General features: G+C 41.6%; 1 protein-coding gene across 1 annotated transcript in view; it reads left to right on the top strand.

Moving 5' to 3' along the window:
- The first annotated feature begins 1,047 nt into the window (after nucleotides 1-1,047).
- Nucleotides 1,048-22,449, top strand: part of ENPP6 (ectonucleotide pyrophosphatase/phosphodiesterase 6) — a 112,529-nt gene continuing 91,127 nt past the window's right edge. Inside the window, exon 1 of the mRNA XM_030191509.1 lies at nucleotides 1,048-1,362. Within this exon, the coding sequence (XP_030047369.1) occupies nucleotides 1,122-1,362 (241 nt within the window). The 5' untranslated portion in view covers nucleotides 1,048-1,121. The remainder of the gene's footprint in view (nucleotides 1,363-22,449) is intronic.

Consider the following 22,449-nt stretch of genomic DNA (forward strand, 5'->3'; position numbering starts at 1 on the left):
AAACGGCATCCCTTTTTAAGTTCTCCAAATAAGTCCCCTGTTCGCCCAACGCTGGAGGTTTTGTCTGTGACTGCTTCAGGGACTTGGGTGAGGCTGCTTCAGTCCACTGAAATAAAGCTGTAACAATACAAGAACACAGAGAACTTTCCATTGAACCGGACCCCAGTAGCACACGACTCTTTTAAAGCTCCAAGGCAGAATTATGTCACTTCCTGTATTATGATTGCGGTATGATTCTGGTTTCCCCGGCTTGTGTATAGGGATATTATTGATACTAGTTTAATTTTTACTGTAGGCATTGTCAGAGGCATAGTCTGGGCAGAGCAGTGGTGAAGGTCTCCAGTACATGTATTGATTATAAATGGCATTAATCTACCTGGGTACTTCCAAACTTTACATACAAACATTTACATCAGGTCTCAAGCAGGTGTAAATGTCTATGCCTGCATTCAAGGTGCAATTTATGCCACTTACTTTAGTGTCTTTATAATATAGAATCAAAGTACATGTCTAATTACAATACTATAAAATACTGGCTCTTATCAACTGCGATTTCCCAACAAGGGATGCTTTTACTTAGGCGCGCTAATACATTTAGTGCATGCTACATGCTTTGCAGCCCATTGTATATGTATGAGCTACATGGCAATTAGGGCTAGATTCTATATATCATGCCAAAAAATACACTTAGGCATATTCTATAAACTGCACCTAATTTAGGCACAGTTTATAGAATACACCTAGCGCCTATCCACGTGACTAAATTTAACTTTAAAAGGCCTAGCAGAATAATATGCTTTAGAGTATTACAGTGCTTTTTTTTTGTTGTTGTTGGACCTTTAAAAAGTCTCATTTATCAAGACTCTACCTTGACTACTAGAATTCCACCTTCTACCTGATACGTCAAATTTCAGTGTCTATAAATTTCCTTGGTAGAAACCTAAGAAAGCCTACGTAACAATAAGTCCTGCACCTTTAAATTCTGAGAGTGAAAACTGCTAAAAGAGGTCTCCAGAGTAAAGTCCAGCCTCTGATACAGTAAAGAGCTGCAGATTCTACACTCACAGTTACTGCCAAGTGACAGGCAGCATAGACAGAGAACTAGTGGGGTTTCTGCCAACATGGCAAAGCCCAAAGTGCAGCTTTTCATCCTCATCATTCTCTGCTTGGCAAGCTTATCCTTTGCAAGACAAAAGCTTTTAGTTTTTTTGCTGGACGGCTCCCGCTTTGACTACATTAATGACAAGGAACTGGAGTCTCTGCCTGGATTTCGAGAGATTGTGGAACGGGGTGTGAAAGTAGATTACATGACCCCAGATTTCCCTAGCTTGTCCTATCCCAATTATTACACACTTATGACTGGTGAGTACCATTTGCTTTGCTTTAATCTATGTTGCTTAAAAGAAAGAAAGAAAGAAACAAACCAGACAGCATTTCTTAGTATTATGATCTGTTCATGTTGGGGTCAGTATTCAGCATTTTTGTTAACTGCTGTCCGTGCTTACCCCAGAAATTCAATGCTGGGCCATGTCTGGGCACTGACATTAAATTTCCAAGTGTGCGGAGCCGGCTAAGTGTAATATTCAGTACTTAATTGGCTATAGGTTACTACATAAAGACAGGACTGACTTTTATACAGTCCTCTTTATGCAGTTAACCTGACCAGTTAAGTTCTAAATATCAGCACTTAACCAGCTCAGGGTCGATTCCGCTCCTGGAAAGCCCCCAAAATATCGTTTTTGAGTTTGGCGCTAATTATTTTCAGCAGCACTAACCAGTTAAGTGCCCCCGAAAATGAACGGTTAGTCCCGAACAGCCGATTTAACCAGTCAGAAGCAGTTTCTGGCTGGCTAAATCCCGTTGAATATCAACCCCATTAAATGCAGGGCTTTTTTTGAGGGGGTACTTGGGGGTACTGAGTACCGGCACCTTTTCCAATGTCTGCTAAAATTGACCCATGGTCCCCAAGTTTTAATGAAAGAGCTCAGGCTCTACACACCAATTTTACGTTGTCATAGATTCTGTGACTGGTTGCAGGGGGCCTGGCTATTGTGGGGTGGGTCCCTCAGTGATCACCCCACCCCTGAAGGGTGGCCTGGCATTTTGAGTACCAGCACCTTTTTTGCTAGAAAAACTGCACTGATTAAATGTATCCTCACCTGCCACAGAAGGAAGAATTATTTGTTTGGGATAGGTAAGAGACTTTCAAATGCACTATTCTTCTGAACAGGGCTTCATAGTACTGGTCCTGAGCAGAGTTCCCAGTTGGTGAAAAATATTCTAGCTCAACTCATGCTGGAAAGTAGCCCAAAAATAACTATGTGAAGAGCGGGAGGAGGGGAGGGGGAAACTCCGTCTCCGTCCCCTGACCTGTAGTCACTGCCTCACCCGTGCTGTGCTCACTTTGCCTCCTCCTCCTCCTCCCCCTCCTCCTCATCCCTTCCCAGTACTTGATGATGAATCTGATGATGTAGGCATGAACAAAAGAAGCTATTGAAGCCCCAGAATGAGGGTTGAAATGCAAAGAGCTCAGTAGCCTGAACCAGAAATAGCCACCAAAAGAAAACACATACACACACACACACACACACACACACTTTAGGTAGCCCAAAAACCCATGACCTGCAATCGCCGGGAATTACCCACAACTGACTTTAACCATCCCCCCCCCCCATCCCCATTGGGTGGGAAAATCATGGCATTGGCACCTCACTCCCGAGGCTCCATTTTGATACAGAAAGTGAAAGTGCCTTGGTGCTTTGTAGCTTTTACTACATGAGACGTGGGGTAAGGAATAATATATTGTAAAGGAGTATATTCGAGTTATTCCCCAAGTTTTCCACGTCATCACTGTGACCCCTGACGCAGGTGCTAGTCACCGAAACACGGCCCGTGTCGGGTCTTTTTGTCAAGGCTCATTCATTAAAGAACTGTGTTCCATTTTTAAAGGCCCGTGGTGCTGTTTTTTTTGTTTGGACTTTAGTTTGTACTTTGTTCCCTCTCTTTTGTTACATCCATGTCATATTACATAACATATAACACAAGTGATATCACACTTGTGGTGTTATGTAGTTTCTTGCCGCAAAGGTCTTCTCATACACGTCTTACTGGTTTGTCTGTTTAGGTTCTTATGGGGAGCAAATTGAGTTTTTTGTGACATGCACTTTAGGTGCAGCTGTATGTGCTTTTCTTTTTTTGCGGTGGATGTAATATCATAAGGAGCTTAACCCCATAATTCTGTAAAAGTCAACCAAACTTGTGTACGCAAATATAAGCACATACCCAGTTTGCGTGTGCAATTTAAATTAGTGCCAATAATTGGCTTTTTAATAAGCAATTATTGGCACAAATTGAATTGAATTTTATGTGCCTAAATTTTATGCGCGTTCTGAAAAAGGGGTCGTGGAAATGGGAGGGTCATAGTTGGAACAGGGGCATTCCTAAAATTAATGTGCATTGTTATAGAATAAGAGGAATACACGTTTAATGTAGGTGTGTACATTTGCACCACATTTGAGTTGGTGCAAATGGCCATGCCAAAAGTTAGGCGCAATTACTGGGTGTAAGCACTATTCTAGAAGCTGTGCCTAACTTTTAAGTGCGGCTTATACAATAGTGCTTTTTTTGGTGCAATATATAGAATCTAGCCTTAAGTGTGTAGAACAGAATTTTACAGGCTGATGGAACATCATCTGAAGGTATATGTACAGTGGTGGAAATAAGTATTTGATCCCTTGCTGATTTTGTAAGTTTGCCCACTGACAAAGACATGAGCAGCCCATAATTGAAGGGTAGGTTATTGGTAACAGTGAGAGATAGCACATCACAAATTAAATCCGGAAAATCACATTGTGGAAAGTATATGAATTTATTTGCATTCTGCAGAGGGAAATAAGTATTTAATCCCTCTGGCAAACAAGACCTAATACTTGGTGGCAAAACCCTTGTTGGCAAGCACAGCGGTCAGACGTCTTCTGTAGTTGATGATGAGGTTTGCACACATGTCAGGAGGAATTTTGGTCCACTCCTCTTTGCAGATCATCTCTAAATCATTAAGAGTTCTGGGCTGTCGCTTGGCAACTCGCAGCTTCAGCTCCCTCCATAAGTTTTCAATGGGATTAAGGTCTGGTGACTGGCTAGGCCACTCCATGACCCTAATGTGCTTCTTCCTGAGCCACTCCTTTGTTGCCTTGGCTGTATGTTTTGGGTCATTGTCGTGCTGGAAGACCCAGCCACGACCCATTTTTAAGGCCCTGGCGGAGGGAAGGAGGTTGTCACTCAGAATTGTACGGTACATGGCCCCATCCATTCTCCCATTGATGCGGTGAAGTAGTCCTGTGCCCTTAGCAGAGAAACACCCCCAAAACATAACATTTCCACCTCCATGCTTGACAGTGGGGACGGTGTTCTTTGGGTCATAGGCAGCATTTCTCTTCCTCCAAACACGGCGAGTTGAGTTCATGCCAAAGAGCTCAATTTTTGTCTCATCTGACCACAGCACCTTCTCCCAATCACTCTCGGCATCATCCAGGTGTTCACTGGCAAACTTCAGACGGGCTGTCACATGTGCCTTCCGGAGCAGGGGGACCTTGCGGGCACTGCAGGATTGCAATCCGTTATGTCGTAATGTGTTACCAATGGTTTTCGTGGTGACAGTGGTCCCAGCTGCCTTGAGATCATTGACAAGTTCCCCCCTTGTAGTTGTAGGCTGATTTCTAACCTTCCTCATGATCAAGGATACCCCACGAGGTGAGATTTTGCGTGGAGCCCCAGATCTTTGTCGATTGACAGTCATTTTGTACTTCTTCCATTTTCTTACTATGGCACCAACAGTTGTCTCCTTCTCGCCCAGCGTCTTACTGATGGTTTTGTAGCCCATTCCAGCCTTGTGCAGGTGTATGATCTTGTCCCTGACATCCTTAGACAGCTCCTTGCTCTTGGCCATTTTGTAGAGGTTAGAGTCTGACTGATTCACTGAGTCTGTGGACAGGTGTCTTTCATACAGGTGACCATTGCCGACAGCTGTCTGTCATGCAGGTAACGAGTTGATTTGGAGCATCTACCTGGTCTGTAGGGGCCAGATCTCTTACTGGTTGGTGGGGGATCAAATACTTATTTCCCTCTGCAGAATGCAAATAAATTCATATACTTTCCACAATGTGATTTTCCGGATTTAATTTGTGATGTGCTATCTCTCACTGTTACCAATAACCTACCCTTCAATTATGGGCTGCTCATGTCTTTGTCAGTGGGCAAACTTACAAAATCAGAAAGGGATCAAATACTTATTTCCACCACTGTATGTAAAATGTAGGGGCACAGAAACACACCTACTTTGCCCAATATTGAGGTAATTCTGTAACCTAAGTGTTCACATTATGCACATATTATATGCATACAGTACAACAGTACTGGATTGCTTGATTTTTTTTAAATACACATCCTATCCATTATGAATGAGTTTAGATGTTATGTAATATTTTGAATAACATTTAAAAAGTTGAACAGGTATGAATAAAAATGGGGAGGGGGGAGGGTGACCATTAATGTTACTGTAGGCATGAAATTCCTCCAGTGACATCACTGCATTTACATATATGGAGCTAAATTTCTGTAGCAACATCATTGCCATTCCATAAATGGAGTGGAATTCCTCAAGCAACATCATTGGCTCAGCTCCAGCTGTTGTGCACAATCAACACGATAAAACATATAGCAAAGGGAGGAATGATATTGAACAGAAACACTTTTTCCAAATCTACAGCCTCCTGTAGCTGATTCACTTTTAATGGGCACCAGAAAACTAGTTAGCAAGTTTTGGAATGTACTGTATACATTTGAAAGTATTTTCATATCTTTTTGGAATGTAAACAAATAATATCCTACAGTCTAAATAGAAAAATATACATTAGTGAAACTAAACACTTCCAACTTTGGGATTTTAAAAAGTGTTTTTGGAAATAAAATACCTGTACATTAAAGATTAGTTGAAACTCAGATCACTGCTGTATAGAGGAGTCGTGGCTGGTTTTTACTATGCTAAAGATAAGATGGCATATCATTCTGCATTTCATTAGTGGAAGCCCTCCCTAACATTTTTTGTCTCCTTTGCATATGTGATTAACTGTGATAGCAGGACAGTAGAGTAAAATGCAGAGCCCTGGTCAGTTCCAAACACTGCTGGCTCAGAAGCAAAATACACATTAACCAAAAGGGTGTGAGATAAGTTATCTTAGCATTCTTTTAAAACTGCTCTGTCCTCTCTCCCCCACCTTAAGAGGAAAACAGCTCTGTCAGAATTCTGGACACACACACAGAACAGAAAATCAAGCTCATACCTCTGGATTGGAACTTTACTTAGAAAATCTGCAGAAAAACGTCTGCTGAAAGTAGATTGGGGAAACAAGGGGGAGTATTGTTGGTACTTTTACTTCAAATGAGAGAGAGAGAGAGAGGGAGGGAGGAAAGAAATGGAACAAGGACAGTATAAAAACAAGTCAGCAATTTCTTCAGCCTAGACTTGTAACCCTTAACCTAAAGCTAGCACAAAGGCAAGACTAACAGTACAATGTGTCTCTTTAATGCTCTGTGAAAATAGGAGGCATGCAAAATCTGACCATGTACTCAGAGTTGCAACAAACAACTTGAAAGTTTTATTTTTTTATTTTATTTTTTTTAATTTTGTTACATTTGTACCCTGTGCTTTCCCACTCATGGCAGGTTCAATGCGGGTTACATATTGTGTACAGGTACTTATTTGTACCTGGGGCAATGGAGGGTTAAGTGACTTGCCCAGAGTAACAAGGAGCTGCCTGTGCCTTAAAAACAAATATATATATATATATATATATATATATATATATATATATATATATATAAAGTGATATGTATATATACATATCACTTTTATTCCTCTTAATACCCCTTGTATACCTGTTGCCAAAAATCTTGAATCTTTTTTTTTTATGTTTTGAAATCTAGTGCACTGTTATTTTCCCAGAGCTTACAGTTTACTTTTTGGGCAAACATATTTAATGAGACAATCACTATTTGACGTTTAGGGGTAATTTTATCAAGTATTTTCTGTGTGAAAACCATATTTTACAAGTGGAAATGGCTGTTAAAATCTTGTGTGCGGGTATTCATGCGTAAAAGGTAGGCACACAGAAAGATGGCAAATCCCTGTGAGATACCCATAGACCTCACAAAATACACACAGAAAGAGGCGTCGATCTGGAGCTTATCTACAAAGCAAAGTAGAACACTTTCCTTCACAGAATATTAGCACATCAGTGCAAGTATATAAGTATATAAGTTAGATGCAACCGATTACACTAGCTACAGAGCTTCTGCTAAAACTCACACCTGGATTGCTAAAAAAATACATGTACATTACAGTTTTACATAAATTACACTGTGACTGTGCATCCTGCCCATGCTTTGTCCAGACTCTGCCTATGTGTACCTTACAAATACGTGCCATCTCCGATCACATTTAGGTGCCAGAATATTGGCATTTATGCACATGTCTGCACATGTAGTATATGTATTCTCAGTGCCTAAATGTTGGCGCCATCTTTATAAGTAATTCTTTAACTGTGTGTATACTTAGCTACCTACTTTCCTTTTCTAGAGCACTAGTATAGCCATTTACATATACACATATGCACTTAGAGCTAGTGTATGTGTGCATGCATAGTTGGAGGAGACATGTGTGTAACTTGTAATATTACGCATGTAACTGTGCACCCCCTCTACTCTCCACTCACCTGCAAAATATATACTATCGTAGTGTGTAGGCATATATCTGGCATGTAAACGCAGATGTCCACACATAAATGACAATTTTTTATTTATTAGGATTTATTTACTGGTCTTTTTTTGAAGGAATTCACTCAAGGTGGTGTACAGTAAGAATAAATCAAACATGAGCGATAGACAATTACAGCAGTAAAAAATATTCAAACTATACAAAATACGTACTAGGATACTACTTACAATGTCAACACAATACGTAATAAAACATCCTAATAGGGCATAAGCAAAGATGGAACATTTAGATAGGTAAGAGAGTAAGAGGAGTCTAAGTTTCTGCCAGGTACTTATGACCTGACTTGGCCACTGTTTAGAAAACAGGATACTGGGCTAGATGGACCATTGGTCTGACCCAGTATGGCTACTCTTATGTTCTAAAATAAGGGGATTAATTTAAAGAAAGTTGCACATGAGATCAGAGAGGTGATTAAATATTATCTCAGCTAGGGTAGGAGTGGATAAGCACGTCCTGCTGCAGTATGTGTACTATGTTTCCTCTGTTCCATGGCTGGGCCTTTCTGGGCTAATTATTGCCTATTTCAGTTTGTCTTTCGTGGCCTAATTGATTGTATTAGTAATGTCTCACCATCTTCAAGATTTTGTGGATGATTTTAATATCCTGGTCCCATACCTGTTTAGGTTCCTCAATGGGCATAATACATAAACCTGGCATTACCCATTTTAGATTCTGTATGTAGAGTTTGTATTCAAATACTACATAATTTTTAGACCTGTGCTCAGCCTTTCATGCCATCTCTCAACCCATCTTGCTGGGTCATGAGAAATCCTGAAGCTTGACCTTTAGCTTTATATATTTTTTCTGGTTTGACTCATATTTGAGTTAGTGTGCTTAGCAGGTGAGGCCTGGAGATAGGGCTGTCTTTAAGGCCTCCAGAATTAGAAGTACAATTCATATAAGTCTCTCTAGCCACATATCTAAAGACATCATCACCTCCTTATTTTTCTTTCCTTCTGTCAAATTCGGTAGGTCTGATTGGTCCATTTGAACGGTTAGGTTGGTTCAGCAGAGATGTGTTTTGGGCCTCTAGGCACTTAACTGGGGGTGTTCCAGGGACAGAGTCAGCACATGCTAATATTCAGTACTTAATCAGCCAGGGTAACTGCATAAAATAAGACCACGTAAAAGTCAGTCCTGTCTTTATGCTGTGCCCCATAGCCAGTTAAGTGCTAAATATCACACTTTACCAGCTATGTTTAAGCCAGCTCTGCAAACCCGGAAATTCAATATTGAAGCCCAGACATGGCTAACATTGAATTTCCAGGCATAATTCCGCCAATGGTCAGCAAAACACTGAGCACTGCTGGCTGAATCTATAAACTTTGGTGTATCCGCATCACCATACTTTTTCCTTGCATTTCTGCACCAAAATGCATGACAATTGAATAATGAGTAATAACCTGAAAGTTGTCAATCTGGTAAAGTAGCGTGGAAAGATAACTGGATGTTGTTTGAGTGCATAAAGAGACATATAATCAAGGACAAGAGAAATAATATTGTTCTATTACAAGTTACAAGCAAGAGTATTGTGTTCTGTTCCAAAGGTCACATCTTTGTAAGGACAGTGACCACATAGAAGCCAGAAGACTCCTAAAACAATGCAGGGCCAGCAACAAACCCTGAATGGGGAAGCTGAAGGAATGCTAAATGGATTCATTGGAAGGGATAAAGTAAGGGGAGAATATGACAAACCATTTAAATGAAGTGCAAGATACTTGAATTTGCCCTAGAAAAACAGATTGCATTAGCACAAATTTAGAATTTGTCAACAGTAATGCCAATTGTCAAGTTTCAGACTTAGCTATTGGGCATTCACATATCGTTCATAAGCGTTCATGATTTATTTACCTGAATTTGCTTTATCACCTCTCAAAAGCTTGGAGGAAATATGAGGAAATACTTTATTGAGAGAGTAGTGGATGCTTGGTATAGTTCACCTGCCAGTAGGAATATGCAATGAAACAGTTCTAAGATTCCACGGCTGGTTTCAGGATCATTGTGGCTCTCCAGGTTGTGCTGCATCCAGGTGAGTGAAGAAAGTCATATCATGATGAACGAAACATTCGTTTCACCTACCTGGATGCAGCACAACATGGACAGCCGCAATGAGTTGTGGAAGCTTAAGAGAAGTGTTTTATTGCATTTTTCATTGCACATTCTTACTGGCTGGTGGACTTTAGAGAATGCTGTTGCATTTTGAACTTTTCTTACGGATCATTTACCTGTTTCTTTTTTGCAGCACAATCTGAACAGCTACAGTGAGCAATGAAACAAGCTTGCTGCATTTCAAAATGACTAAATATTTTTATGTCATGTTATTTTTATTTTCTTAAAGACTACCTGTGTTTCCTGGCCACAGCTTTTGAGAGGCCCTCTGAAGTTACTGCTTGTATTCTCATGTTTCACTCCACAGCAAAAAAGAGAGGGTCCAAACGCACACAAAATATAGCAACATAAAAGAGCACAAAAGGGCCTCCAGAACTGGAAAGATGGTACAAGGTGCAATCTTTATTGAAAGTGACCCGACACGGGCCATGTTTTGGCGCTCGACAGCACCTGCCTCAGGGGTCGAGATGAATATTCCTTAAGATTCTTACAGTTCCAAACTGATTGTACCAAATGCTTTGTGATAAGGTTCTAAAGAACCGTTCTGGAATCTTAAGTAAATTATACCGGACGCTTCTGAAGAGTTGCAATGAGGTTCTGTAAGAATCTTAAGGAACATTCATCTCGACGCCTGAGGCAGGCGCTGTCGAGCGCCGAAACACAGCCCGTGTAGGGTCACTTTCAATAAAGATTGCACCTTGTACCATCTTTCCAGTTCTGGAGGCCCTTTTGTGCATGTTTCACTCCAAAAATTATTTATTTTAGGGTGCTATCATTGTTAAAGCAGTTAAAATAAAACAGGCAGGCACTGCCAAGGTAGTTCTGGGATTGGCATGTGCCAATCCTGTACTAAAAGATAGCGTGTTAGGAGGCGGAGAGTAGGTGTGCCCTATACTAATTGGGTGGCACGGGTAAATTGCTGCACGCTTCCGATTAGCGTGGGGTTAGCATGGGAGCAAATAGGTGGCAACAAGGGATCACACGTTAATGGCCATGCGCTAATTGGGAAATTAGCGCATGGCAATTAAGGGGAAAATAGAAATTGTGGCCATTTTACTGCCGTGCTATTAGTGGCCTCAGTGTGTGGGAAACCCACATGCTAAAAATAGTGCAGGCCACTTTTTAGTGCTGCTTAGTAAAAGGGCCCCTAATTGAGCTGAATGGTACTATATACACTCTTCTCAGGTTCCCTGGCTATACCAGTACTTATGGGTAGGAGAGACCCAGCAGGTGCAGGGGGTCTCAGAACTAGGTTGAGGTTTGTGATCAAAGCTTGAAATTGGGGCTTGGTGCAGGAAACTGAAGTAAGCAAAAACAAGGCACTCAATGCTGGACATTGAGGAGAGAGGATTGGAACTCAAAGTGGGTGTGCCACAAGGATTGATTCTTGGACCCTTAGAACATAAAAACATAAGAATAGTCATACTGAGTCAGACCAATGGTCCATCTAACACAATATCCTGCTTCCAACAGTGGCCAATTCAGGTCACAAGTAACTGACAGGATCCCAAATAGTAGTAAGATTCATGCTACTGATCCCAGGGACAATCAGTAGCTTCCCTATGTCTATCTCAAAAGCAGGATTATGGAGTTTTCCTCCAGAAACTTGTCCAACCCTTTTTTAAACCCAGATACACTAACCGCTGTTACCACATCTTCTGGTAAAGAGTTCCAGAGCTTAACTATTCGTTGAGTAAAAAATATTTCCTCCTATTTGTTTTAAAAGTATTTCCAAGTAACTTCCATGAGTGTCCCCTAGTCTTTGTACTTTTGGAACAAGTAAAAAATTGATTTACTTCTACTTGTTCTACACCACTCAGGATTTTGTAGACCTTAATCATATCTCCCCTCATCCGTCTCTTTTCCAAGCTGAAGAGCCCTAACCTCTTTAACCTTTCTCAAACAAGAGGAGTTCTATCCTTTTTATCATTTTGGTTGCACTTCTTTGAACCTTTTCTAATTCTGCTACATATTTTTTGAGATATGACGACCAGAACTGAATGCAATATACCATCTGAAGTACTTGAACTGGAAGGTTGATTTCTTGGTAGCTGTTACTTCAGCTCGTGGGGTCAGTGAGCTTCAGGCTTTAGTAGTGGATACACCTTATACTAAGTTTCATCACAACAGAGTAGTCCTCTGCATGCACCCTAAGTTCATGCCAAAGGTAGTGTTGGAGTTCCATCTGAGTAAGTCGATTGTCTTGCCAACATTCTTTCCCTGACCTCATGCCCATCCTAGAGAAAGCAGCTTGCATACCTTGGATTGCAAGAGAGTATTGGCCTAGTACATGGAGCAGACAAGGCCCCACAGACAGTCCAACCATACCATTTTGTTGGCTTTTGAACTGTTTCATGTCTTTATGTCCTTAGTGAGATACGGTCTCCAAAACAGAACACAACACTCCAAGTTGGGCCTTACCAATAACTTGTACAGGGGCATTAACACTACTTTTCTTCTGCTCATTATGGAGGAGTAGCCTAATTGTTAGTGAATTTTCAAAACAAGATGGATGTCCATCTTTCGTTTCGAAAATACCGTCAGGGACTTCCAAATCCTCAAATTTCGCCATCCCTAGATTTGGACGTCCCTAGACCTGGATGTTTCTGATTTTCGTTGATTTTCGAAACTAAGGATGTCCATCTCAGAAACTACCAAATGCAAGCCATTTGGTCATGGAAGGAGCTAGCATTTGTAGTGCATTGGTCCCCCTGACATGCCAGGACACCAACCGGGAACCCTAGGGGACACTGCAGTGGACTTCATAAATTGCTCCTAGGAACATAGCTCCCTTACTTTGTGTGCTGAGCCCCCCACCCCCCCCCCAAACCCACTACCCACAACTGTACACCACTACCATAGCCCTTATGGGTGAAGGGGGGCACCTAGATGTGGGTACAGTGGGTTTCTGGTGGGTTCTGGAGGGCTCGCTGTTTCCTCCACAAACATAACAGGTGGAGTGGGGGGGGGGGGGGGAGAATGGTGCTGGGTCTGCCTGTCTGAAGTGCACTCACCCACTAAAACTGTTCCAGGTACCTGAATACTGCTGTCATGGACCTGAGTATGACATCTGCGGCTGGCACAAAATATTTTTACAGATGTTTTTTGAGGGTGGGAGGGGGTTAGTGACCACTTGGGGAGTAATGGGAGGTCATCCCCGATTCTCTCTGGTGGTCATCTGGTCATTTCAGGCACCTTTTTGTGCCTTAGTCGTAAGAAAAACAGGTCCGGGTGAAAACGTCCAAGTGCTCGTCAGAGACGTCCTTTTTTTTTTGTTTATGGGTCAAGGACGTCCAAGTGTTAGGCATGCCCAAGTCCTGCCTTCGCTACGCCTCTGACACGCCCCCTTGAACTTTGGTCGTCCCTGCGACGGAGTGCAGTTGGAGATGTCCAAAATCGGCTTTCGATTATACCGATTTGGACGTTTCTGTGAGAAGGACGTCCATCTTCTCATTTATGTCGAAAGATGGACGTCCTTCTCTTTCGAAAATGAGCTCGAAAGTGATACTATTGTAAACTACGTCTCAGTTTTTTGAAAATGAGGAAGGGAGTTGTTCCAGAAAAACCATAAAAAGATCATCTATTGAAAAGGTAGATAAAGCTCTATTTTTGGTTTTTGCAAAAAAGATCCTTGGGACACCTGATTTCTGGGCCACTACTAGCCAAAAAGACGATGTTTTTCAATAAGTATTTTCAGGGAGATTCAGACTTCAAAGCCAGGACTGGAAGGCTTTGATGAAATCATGGAATCAGTACAGGACAAGGAACATGAAGAATCAGAAACTGATAATGATCACCAAGTTAATGCTGATGCGGGACTGACACATGCAGAAGCCTTGAATGTTTAAATACAGCAATGGCTTGGCTAGAAAAGCAGGAAGAAAGCAATGCAATCCAGTGCCTTTGTCTGAAAAGACTATTTGACCTTGCAGCAGAGAAATGAAAATTGGACTTGAAGCAATTAAGAATTACTTCCTTTGTAGTGTACAGTAGTGTACATACTTTACTGTACTGTATGTTATTACAAATTTTTTCCCTTTTTCTGCCAACTATTGTTGAAAATAAAATGATTGTTCAACATTGTTCAATGTTCTGATTGTGTCTTCCTTTTAAAAAAATGTATGTCCAATTACCCAGATTTATGATTATCTGGACCACCCCCTGCAGAGGATAGTCTGGATAATTACCATTGTACTGAATACCAAATCCCATCCCCTTTCTCTATGCAGCCCAGCATCTTTCTGGCTATTGCCACTGCCTTATCACATTGTTTCACAGCCTTGAGATCCTCAGACACTCTCATTCTGAGGTCTCTCTCCTAAAATGTGCTTATCAGCCTTTCACACCCTCATACATCTTCTTTGGATTTCTATACCCCAAGTGCATCATTCTATACTTATTGGCATTAAGCTTTGACTGCCAGACCTTAGACCAGTCTTCTATTTTTTATAGATCACGTCTCATAATGTCTACTCTCTCCAGAGTATCGACTCTGTTGGAAACCTTCATGTCATCCGCAAAAAGGAAAATGTTTCTAACCCTTTGGCAATGTTGCTCATAACTATATTAAATAGAATCGGCCCCAGTAACAATACCTGAGGTACTCCACCATTCACCTTCCTTTCCTCTGAGCGAATTTCATTTATCACTACCCTCTTTTGCTTGTCAGTCAACCAGTTTCCAAGCCATTTCACCACTTTGGATTCTAACTTCAGCCTGCTCAGCATATTCATGAGGCTTCCTGTGAGGAGCCATTTCAAAGGCTTTGCTGAAATCCAAATAGACTCTATCTAGCCTTTGACCTCACTCCAATTCTCTAGTCACCCAGTCAATGGTTCTATGGGAGACTGAAGAGACATGATTGCAATTTAGAACAGGAGCTGCAGCTAGGAACATGAACTGGTATTTGGAACAATCAGGGCAAAGTTTGGAATAAGGGACTAGAAGAAAGCAAGGGTGTAGGGAGGAATTTCCCCAAAGGGAGAAAAAGTAATTTTTATTGTATTATCCAACTGAGCTTTCTATGGATTAGGTAGTAAAAGGGAGGGTGATACCTTATGTATGATGCGACAGATAACATTTTAGAATTCTTGAGCAGATCAATATAAAGAACTGTTAAAACATCAACAGGCTTTCATTTCCCTATAAATGTTATATACAAAACGTCTGATTCTAGTGCCATTTCAGTAACAGCAACATTAGCATGTAGTAACATAGAGGGGCATAATCGAACGTGGCCGGCCATCTCTAAGGGCGGCTATCTGTACTGACGGCCCCGTAAAGCGGCGTACCCGACCGTATTATCGAAACAAGATGGCCAGCCATCTTTCGTTTCGATAATACGGTCGGGGCCGGCCAAATCTCAACATTTGGGCCAGCCTTAGAGATGGCCGCCATTGGTTTTCGCCGATAATGGAAACTAATGGCGGCCATCTCAAACCCGGCCAAATCCAAGCCATTTGGTCATGGAGGACCCAGCATTTGTAGTGCACTGGTCCCCCTCACATGCCAGGACATCAACCGGACACCCTAGGGGTCACTGCAGTGGACATCACAAATTGCTCCCAGCTGCATAGCTCCTTTACCTTGGGTGCTGAGCCCCCCAAATCCCCCCCCAAAACCCACTCCCCACAACTGTACACCACTACCATAGCCCTTAGGGATGAAGGGGGGCACCTACATGTGGGTACAGTGGGTTTTGGGGGGGTTGGAGGGCTCCCATTTACCACCACAAGTGTAACAGGTAGGGGGGGTGGGCCTGGGTCCGCCTGCCTGAAGTGCACTGCACCCACTAAAAACTGCTCCAGGTACCTGCATACTGCTGTCATGGAGCTGGGTATGACATTTGAGGCTGGCATAGAGGCTGGCAAAAAATGTATTAAAATTTTTTTTTGGGTGGGAGGGGGTTGGTGACCACTGTGGGAGTAAGGGGAGGTCATCCCTAATTCCCTCTGGTGGTCATCTGGTCAGTTCGGGCACCTTTTCGAGGCTTATTCGTGAACAAAAAGGGACCAAGTAAAGTCGGCCAAATGTTTGTCAGGGCCGGCCTTCTTTTTTCCATTATTGGCCGAGGACGGCCATCTCTTAACCACACCCCTGTCCCACCTTCAGTACACTGCAGACATGCCCCCTTTGGCCGGCCCTGTGATGGAAAGCAGTTGAAGCCGGCCAAAATCGGATTTCGATTATACCGATTTGACCGGCTTTAGGAGAAGGCCGGCAATCTCCCGATTTGGTCGGAAGATGGCCGCCCTTCTCCTTCGAAAATAAGCAGGATAGTAAATGACAGCAGATAAAGACCTGTACGGTCCATCCAGTCTGCCCAACAAGATAAACTCATTTTACATGGTATGTGATAATTTATATGTATACCCGAGTTTGATTTGCCCTTGCCATTCTCAGAGCACAGACCGTGGAAGTCTGCCCAGCACTGTTCTTGTACTAAAAGTTCTGAAGCTAATGTTGAAGCCCCTTAAATTTACACTCCAGCCCATCCATATCTATTCAGTTACGATCAGGGCGTAGACTGTAGAAGTCTACCCAGCACTGGTTTTGCATCCCAATTACCGGTGGTGCCACCCAATGTCTGTTAAGATTCCATAGATCCATTTCTTCTAAACAGGATTCCTTTGTGTTTATCCCATGCATGTTTGAATTCCATTACCGTTTTCATCTCCACCACCTCCCGTGGGAGGGCATTCCAGGTATCTACCACCCTTTCTATGAAAAAATACTGCCATTACTCTTGAGTCTGCCCCCCTTCAACTTCAATTCATGTTCTCTAGTTCTAGCACTGTAAGAAGAGTGCACACATTGGCAAACTGTATTTCATTGCAAATGACAGTCGATCCCCATAAACGTGTAAACAGCAATTTTAGATAAGGCACTATTTACAGGTGTATATCCATAGGATGCACAGAATTGAAGGAAGTCATGTTCTGGACATACCTTGGAAGTATATGTATTTTGCAATTGAGATATCTATCTAGTTTAATAAATTTAAATGTCAGCATTTACATCTAATCCTGGGCACACATACACGTAAGCCAACCACTCATTTGGACTTCATATTTGGAGAAATGATTGAGGAGGCAATGGTGCATTTAAAGCACCCCAGAAAGCCAGGTTTTGGAGCTTTTCTCTTCTTGGATGTGCAGTTTTATAAAACTTTGTTACTTTGAAATGTAAGTGCCAGAATTTATGCATGTAGAGCCCAGTGTAATGCCACAGTACAAAGAAAACATGCCACAGTACATGCCATAAAACACATGTGTATTTCCTGTGGCATTTCATGCATGTTCAGTGAGCCCTTTGTAAAATTCCCTGCAAACTGTAAACATTTAGACCTAGACATCTCTTTTTGTACCTAGATATGCAAAATTAGGCTTCAAATATCTTCTTGTTTAGTAGTTTTGTAGTAGATCTACTTGAATGTTTTAAGATCGTTGTATTGCTGCATGATCTACTTTCGGCTCAGTATCAGCCTGTTTGCTGTCCTAAGTTATCTGAATAGATATCCAGGTAGCAGCGCTGAAAATCACCACTGTCCAGATATCTCTGGTCTCTACCCTGACACTATACAGATAACACTGAAGTGGCTTGTACAAATATTCAGTGGCACTATTTGGATTCTGCCACTGAATATCTGACTTGGCAGAACTTTTTTTGGGCAGCAGGTGTTGCCACCCTGATAAGTCCTTTTAAATATCAACCCCACAATCTAGTAATATTCCTATGAATATCATTCTGATTCACTATTTTTCTGATGGTTGATACATGAATCTTCATCTCAACTGCAGCAGGAGAGACCTGTTGATCTTTAGATGGTAGTCTGTCATGTTGGCAGGATGAACGCTCCTAGTTAGAGTCATTGTAGTTTTCAATGTTTTCCATTTATAGACTAATCTGATTGACTGTAGAAGTATGGAACCATAAATGTTTAGAAATGATCTTGTAATCCTGTCCAAATAGATGAGCGCAATTACTTGCTCTAAGTCTTCGCTGGCTCTCTTTACAGGCCCACGTCCTTTTAAAATTGTCTTGCATAGTATTTAAATTGTTTGACAGCTCTGCTCCTGAATATTTACTTGGTTTGCTCTCTTTTCCTTCTAATCTCAGACTTTCAAGAGCCAAAGATCCATATTATTTGATTTTTCCGTCATTTTCTGGAATTTGCTATAAAAAGCTTTTGGAGAGCTCAATTTGTTATCAGGCTGACTAATTGTGGCTATCTTTACCTCAAGATCTACAAGCTTCCACTTCTTATTATTCTTTCCAGAAAAATCCAGTAATTTATTTATTCAGAAAATTTCTGTCTTAATTACTCCATAGTATTCTTTGTTATCTGCTTTGAACTATTTATGTTGGGAGATGGCGGAATGCAAAAGTCATATTACATTACATTACATCCTCTGAAATTTTGGTTGATTGATTCATGGTGAGGTCTTACTAACTTTTATTCAATAGATTAGCTGTAGACTTTAAAAAAATGACTGCACAATCATTTTACCCTTAAAATTCTCCTTTTATGTTCACCAGTGTGTGCTTTTCCATGGCTCAGTGTGATGCTTGCATGAGGTTCTGATATGAGACTTGCTGATATCTATGATGGTTAAAGTGTAATCTAATCTAATATTAACATTTTTATTCTACTCTATTGAGGTGGCTCAAGGCAGATTCCATACAATATAGATGCAAAGAGATAATCCCTCTTATAACAATGTCACTTCCACCTCTCCTTCCCTTAATCCATTCTCTCAACCCTCCAACCCCTGCCTCCTTTTCTTCCTTTTCTGAAATCACTGGAGGAAACCACACATCTTCTTTCCTCCTCGAAACTAACTACCTGTTCCTCTGATCCTATTCCCACCCATCTACTTAACACTATCTCCCCTACTGTCATCCCATTTATCTGTCATATCCTCAATCTTTCACTGTCCACTGCGACTGTTCCTGATGCCTTCAAACATGCCGTAGTCACACCACTCCTTAAAAAACCTTCATTGGACCCTACCTGTCCTTCCAACTATCGCCCCATCTCCCTCCTCCCTTTCCTATCCAAGATACTTGAACGTGCTGTTCACTGCCATTGCCTTGACTTTCTTTCACCTCAAGCTATTCTTGATCCACTTCAATCTGGCTTTCGCCCCCTTCATTCAACTGAAACAATGCTTGCTAAAGTCTCCAATGATCTGTTCCTAGTCAGATCCAAAGGTCTCTATTCTATCCTCATCCTTTTCGATCTATCTGCTGCTTTTGACACAGTTGATCACAGCCTGCTCCTTGATACGCTGTCCTCACTTGGATTTCAGGGCTCTGTTCTTTCCTGGTTTTCTTCTTATCTCTCCCAGCGTACCTTTAGTGTATACTCTATTGGATCCTCTTCTACTTCTATCCCACTGTCAGTTGGTGTACCTCAGGGATCTGTCCTGGGACCTCTTCTCTTCTTCATTTATACTTCTTCCCTTGGTACTCTGATCTCATCCCATGGTTTTCAGTATCATCTTTATGCTGATGACTCCCAGATCTACCTCTCCACACCAGAAATCTCAGCTGAAACCCAGGCCAAAGTATCAGCCTGCCTGTCTGACATTGCTGCCTGGATGTCTCAGCTCCATCTGAAACTAAACATGACCAAGACTGAGCTTCTTATCTTTCCCCCTAAACCAACCTCTTCTCCTCCCCCATTCTCTATTTCTGTGGATAACACTCTCATCCTTCCTGTCTCATCAGCTCGTAACCTTGGGGTCATCTTCGACTCCTCCCTCTCCTTCTCTGCACATATTCAACAGACTGCTAAAACCTGTTGTTTCTTTCTCTATAATATCAGCAAAATTCACCCTTTCTTTTCTGAGCACACTACCAGAACCCTCATCCACACTCTTATCACCTCTCGTTTAGACTATTGCAACTTGCATCTCACAGGTCTCCCACTTAGCCATCTCTCTCCTCTTCAATCTGTTCAAAATTCTGCTGCACGACTAATATTCCGCCAGGGTCGTTATTTATTTATTTATGGTTCATTTATACCCCACAATTTCCCACAATTGCAGGCACAATGTGGCTTACATGAATTACAAAAGTAGAGAAGTACAACACATGAATTTTACAGCAGAATAAGGAGAGAACACTAACAACAATTAGGGTGACTAATAAGCAGAATTACTAATGGAGTAAGTTTTTTCAAAAAGGAACGTTTTCAACATCTTCTTGAAAAGGTGATGATCAGATTGAGATTTTAGGTTCAGAGGTAAAGCATTCCAAGTCTTCGGGCTGGAGTAGTGAAAAGTAGAGGCAAAAAGAAGCTTGTATTTGACACCCCGGCAAGACGGATAATGAAGTTGGAGATAGGTGCGGGCTGTGTTGATGGAATTTCTAGGTGGGAGGTCTATTAGAGGAATCATGTATTCCGGAGCTAGACCATAGATAATTTTATGCGTTAAGGTGCAGAGCTTGAAAGCGATTCGCTCTCTAACTGGGAGCCAGTGCAGATTGAGACGTAGAGGTTGCGCAGGAACCATGTGCGATTTGCCCAGGATGAGTCTTGCAGCAGTGTTCTGGGCAGTCTGGAACTTTCGCAGTAGTTGCTCCTGGCAGCCTGTGTAAATCCCGCTGCAGTAGTCAAGGTGAGAGAGAACTAACCAGTGAACAAGTGTGCGGAAGAGCTCTCTGGTGAGACAAAACCTCATATTAGCCCTCTCCTCAAGTCACTTCACTGGCTTCCTATCCATTTCCGCATACAGTTCAAACTCCTCTTATTGACCTATAAGTGCATTCATTCTGCAGCTCCTCAGTACCTCTCCACTCTCATCTCTCCCTACATTCCATCCCGGGAACTCCATTCACTGGGCAAATTTCTCTTATCTGCACCCTTCTCCTCCACCGCTAACTCCAGACTCCGTTCCTTTTATCTTACTGCACCATATGCCTGGAATAGACTTCCTGAGCTGGCACGTCAAGCTCCATCTCTGGCCGTCTTCAAATCTCAGCTAAAAGCCCACCTTTTTGATGCTGCTTTTAACTCCTAACCCTTATTCACTTGTTCAGAACCCTTATTTTATCATCCTCATCTTAATATTCCCTTATCTCTTGTTTGTCCTGTTTGTCTGTCCTAATTAGATTGTAAGCTCTGTCGAGCAGGGACTGTCTCTTCATGTTCAAGTGTACAGCACTGCGTACATCTAGTAGTGCTATAGAAATGATAAGTAGTAGTATTAAACAATGTATTTCCATAATGATTGTCCAGATTCTTATAGAATCAAAATTCTTGTCAGATATAAGGCAAGAAAGCCTTTGATAAATCTCCTAAAGGTGTTGTAAGAAGTTATGATATGAATATTACATGGTTAAAGTGACCAAGAGGTGCTCTCAAATACATTAACTGTTCATATTTCTTTTGGAATGAAAAGAGTGAAGGAAAGGGAGGAATTTTGGATTTAGCTCATGCCTTTTTCAATAGTAGCTCAAGGTGAGTTACATTAAGGTAGAGTAGGTATTTCCCTGTATCCAGAGGGCTTAGGGAATTGAGGGCCAAATGATGCCCAAGATCACAAGCTGGCTTCTTTAATTCTTAGCCTACAGCACTAACCATTAGGCTACCAATAAATCTAAAGGCTGTTTAAAGAGCATTTTACTGCAGTTCAGCACCATGGTCTGGACAGCTCTTGCAACTACTACAAGGGTTGCTGCACTCCTTTATGCTGGTCCCAAACTTTGGAATACACTCCACTTGGAATCCTCTTTAACCTCTCCTCTCTATTTTCTAAGACCTTTCCAAAACCTAATCAGTCTGATGTCTTGTCTTCTCCTGTCACCCTCCTCTTTTCTTTTATTATACTGATTGTTGTAAACCACATAAAGCCTTTGCAGTATATCCAACATTGGTAAATAAATAAATAGCATTCTATAAGTTTCTATAAGTTACATGTGTATATTGGAAACACGCCCATAAGAGAAAAAATTTATGTAGGTGTAATTTTTTAGCGCCATATATAGAATCTAGCCCTTAGTGTGTAACTACAAGGGGCATACAAATAGGTGTACTTTATAGAATAAGCCTAAATTTCCACAAGGATTTTAGAATACACCGAGCGCCAATCCATGTGACTAAATTTAGTTGTGGGCAGTTACACCAAGTAAAATGCTAAATCACTGAATCTCAAAAAAGGCAGGGACATACAGTACATTGAATTCCACCACAAAGTAAATCTGAACAGGTTCTCAGTTCTTACCCTAAAACTACACATTAACAACCTGTCCCCTATATCCCATAGAATAGCAGTAGGAGAAAAAATAAGGATTGGTAGTTGTTTGACAGGCTACATATTTTATTATCACAAGTACAACAGCCCCTACATTTGGAACTATGGTAAAGAAACAAAGAGCCCCTAAAGCTACTGCTTTCATTACAGCTTCTACCACTGTCAAGACCAAACCTTTGGACCAAGACAAGATTCTGGTTTCATGTGATAAATGTACGTACATCGAATCCCTCGTGAAAGACGAACAAG

The sequence above is a fragment of the Microcaecilia unicolor genome, chromosome 2 (genome assembly GCF_901765095.1).
Source record: "Microcaecilia unicolor chromosome 2, aMicUni1.1, whole genome shotgun sequence".
NCBI classification, from domain to species: domain Eukaryota; kingdom Metazoa; phylum Chordata; class Amphibia; order Gymnophiona; family Siphonopidae; genus Microcaecilia; species Microcaecilia unicolor.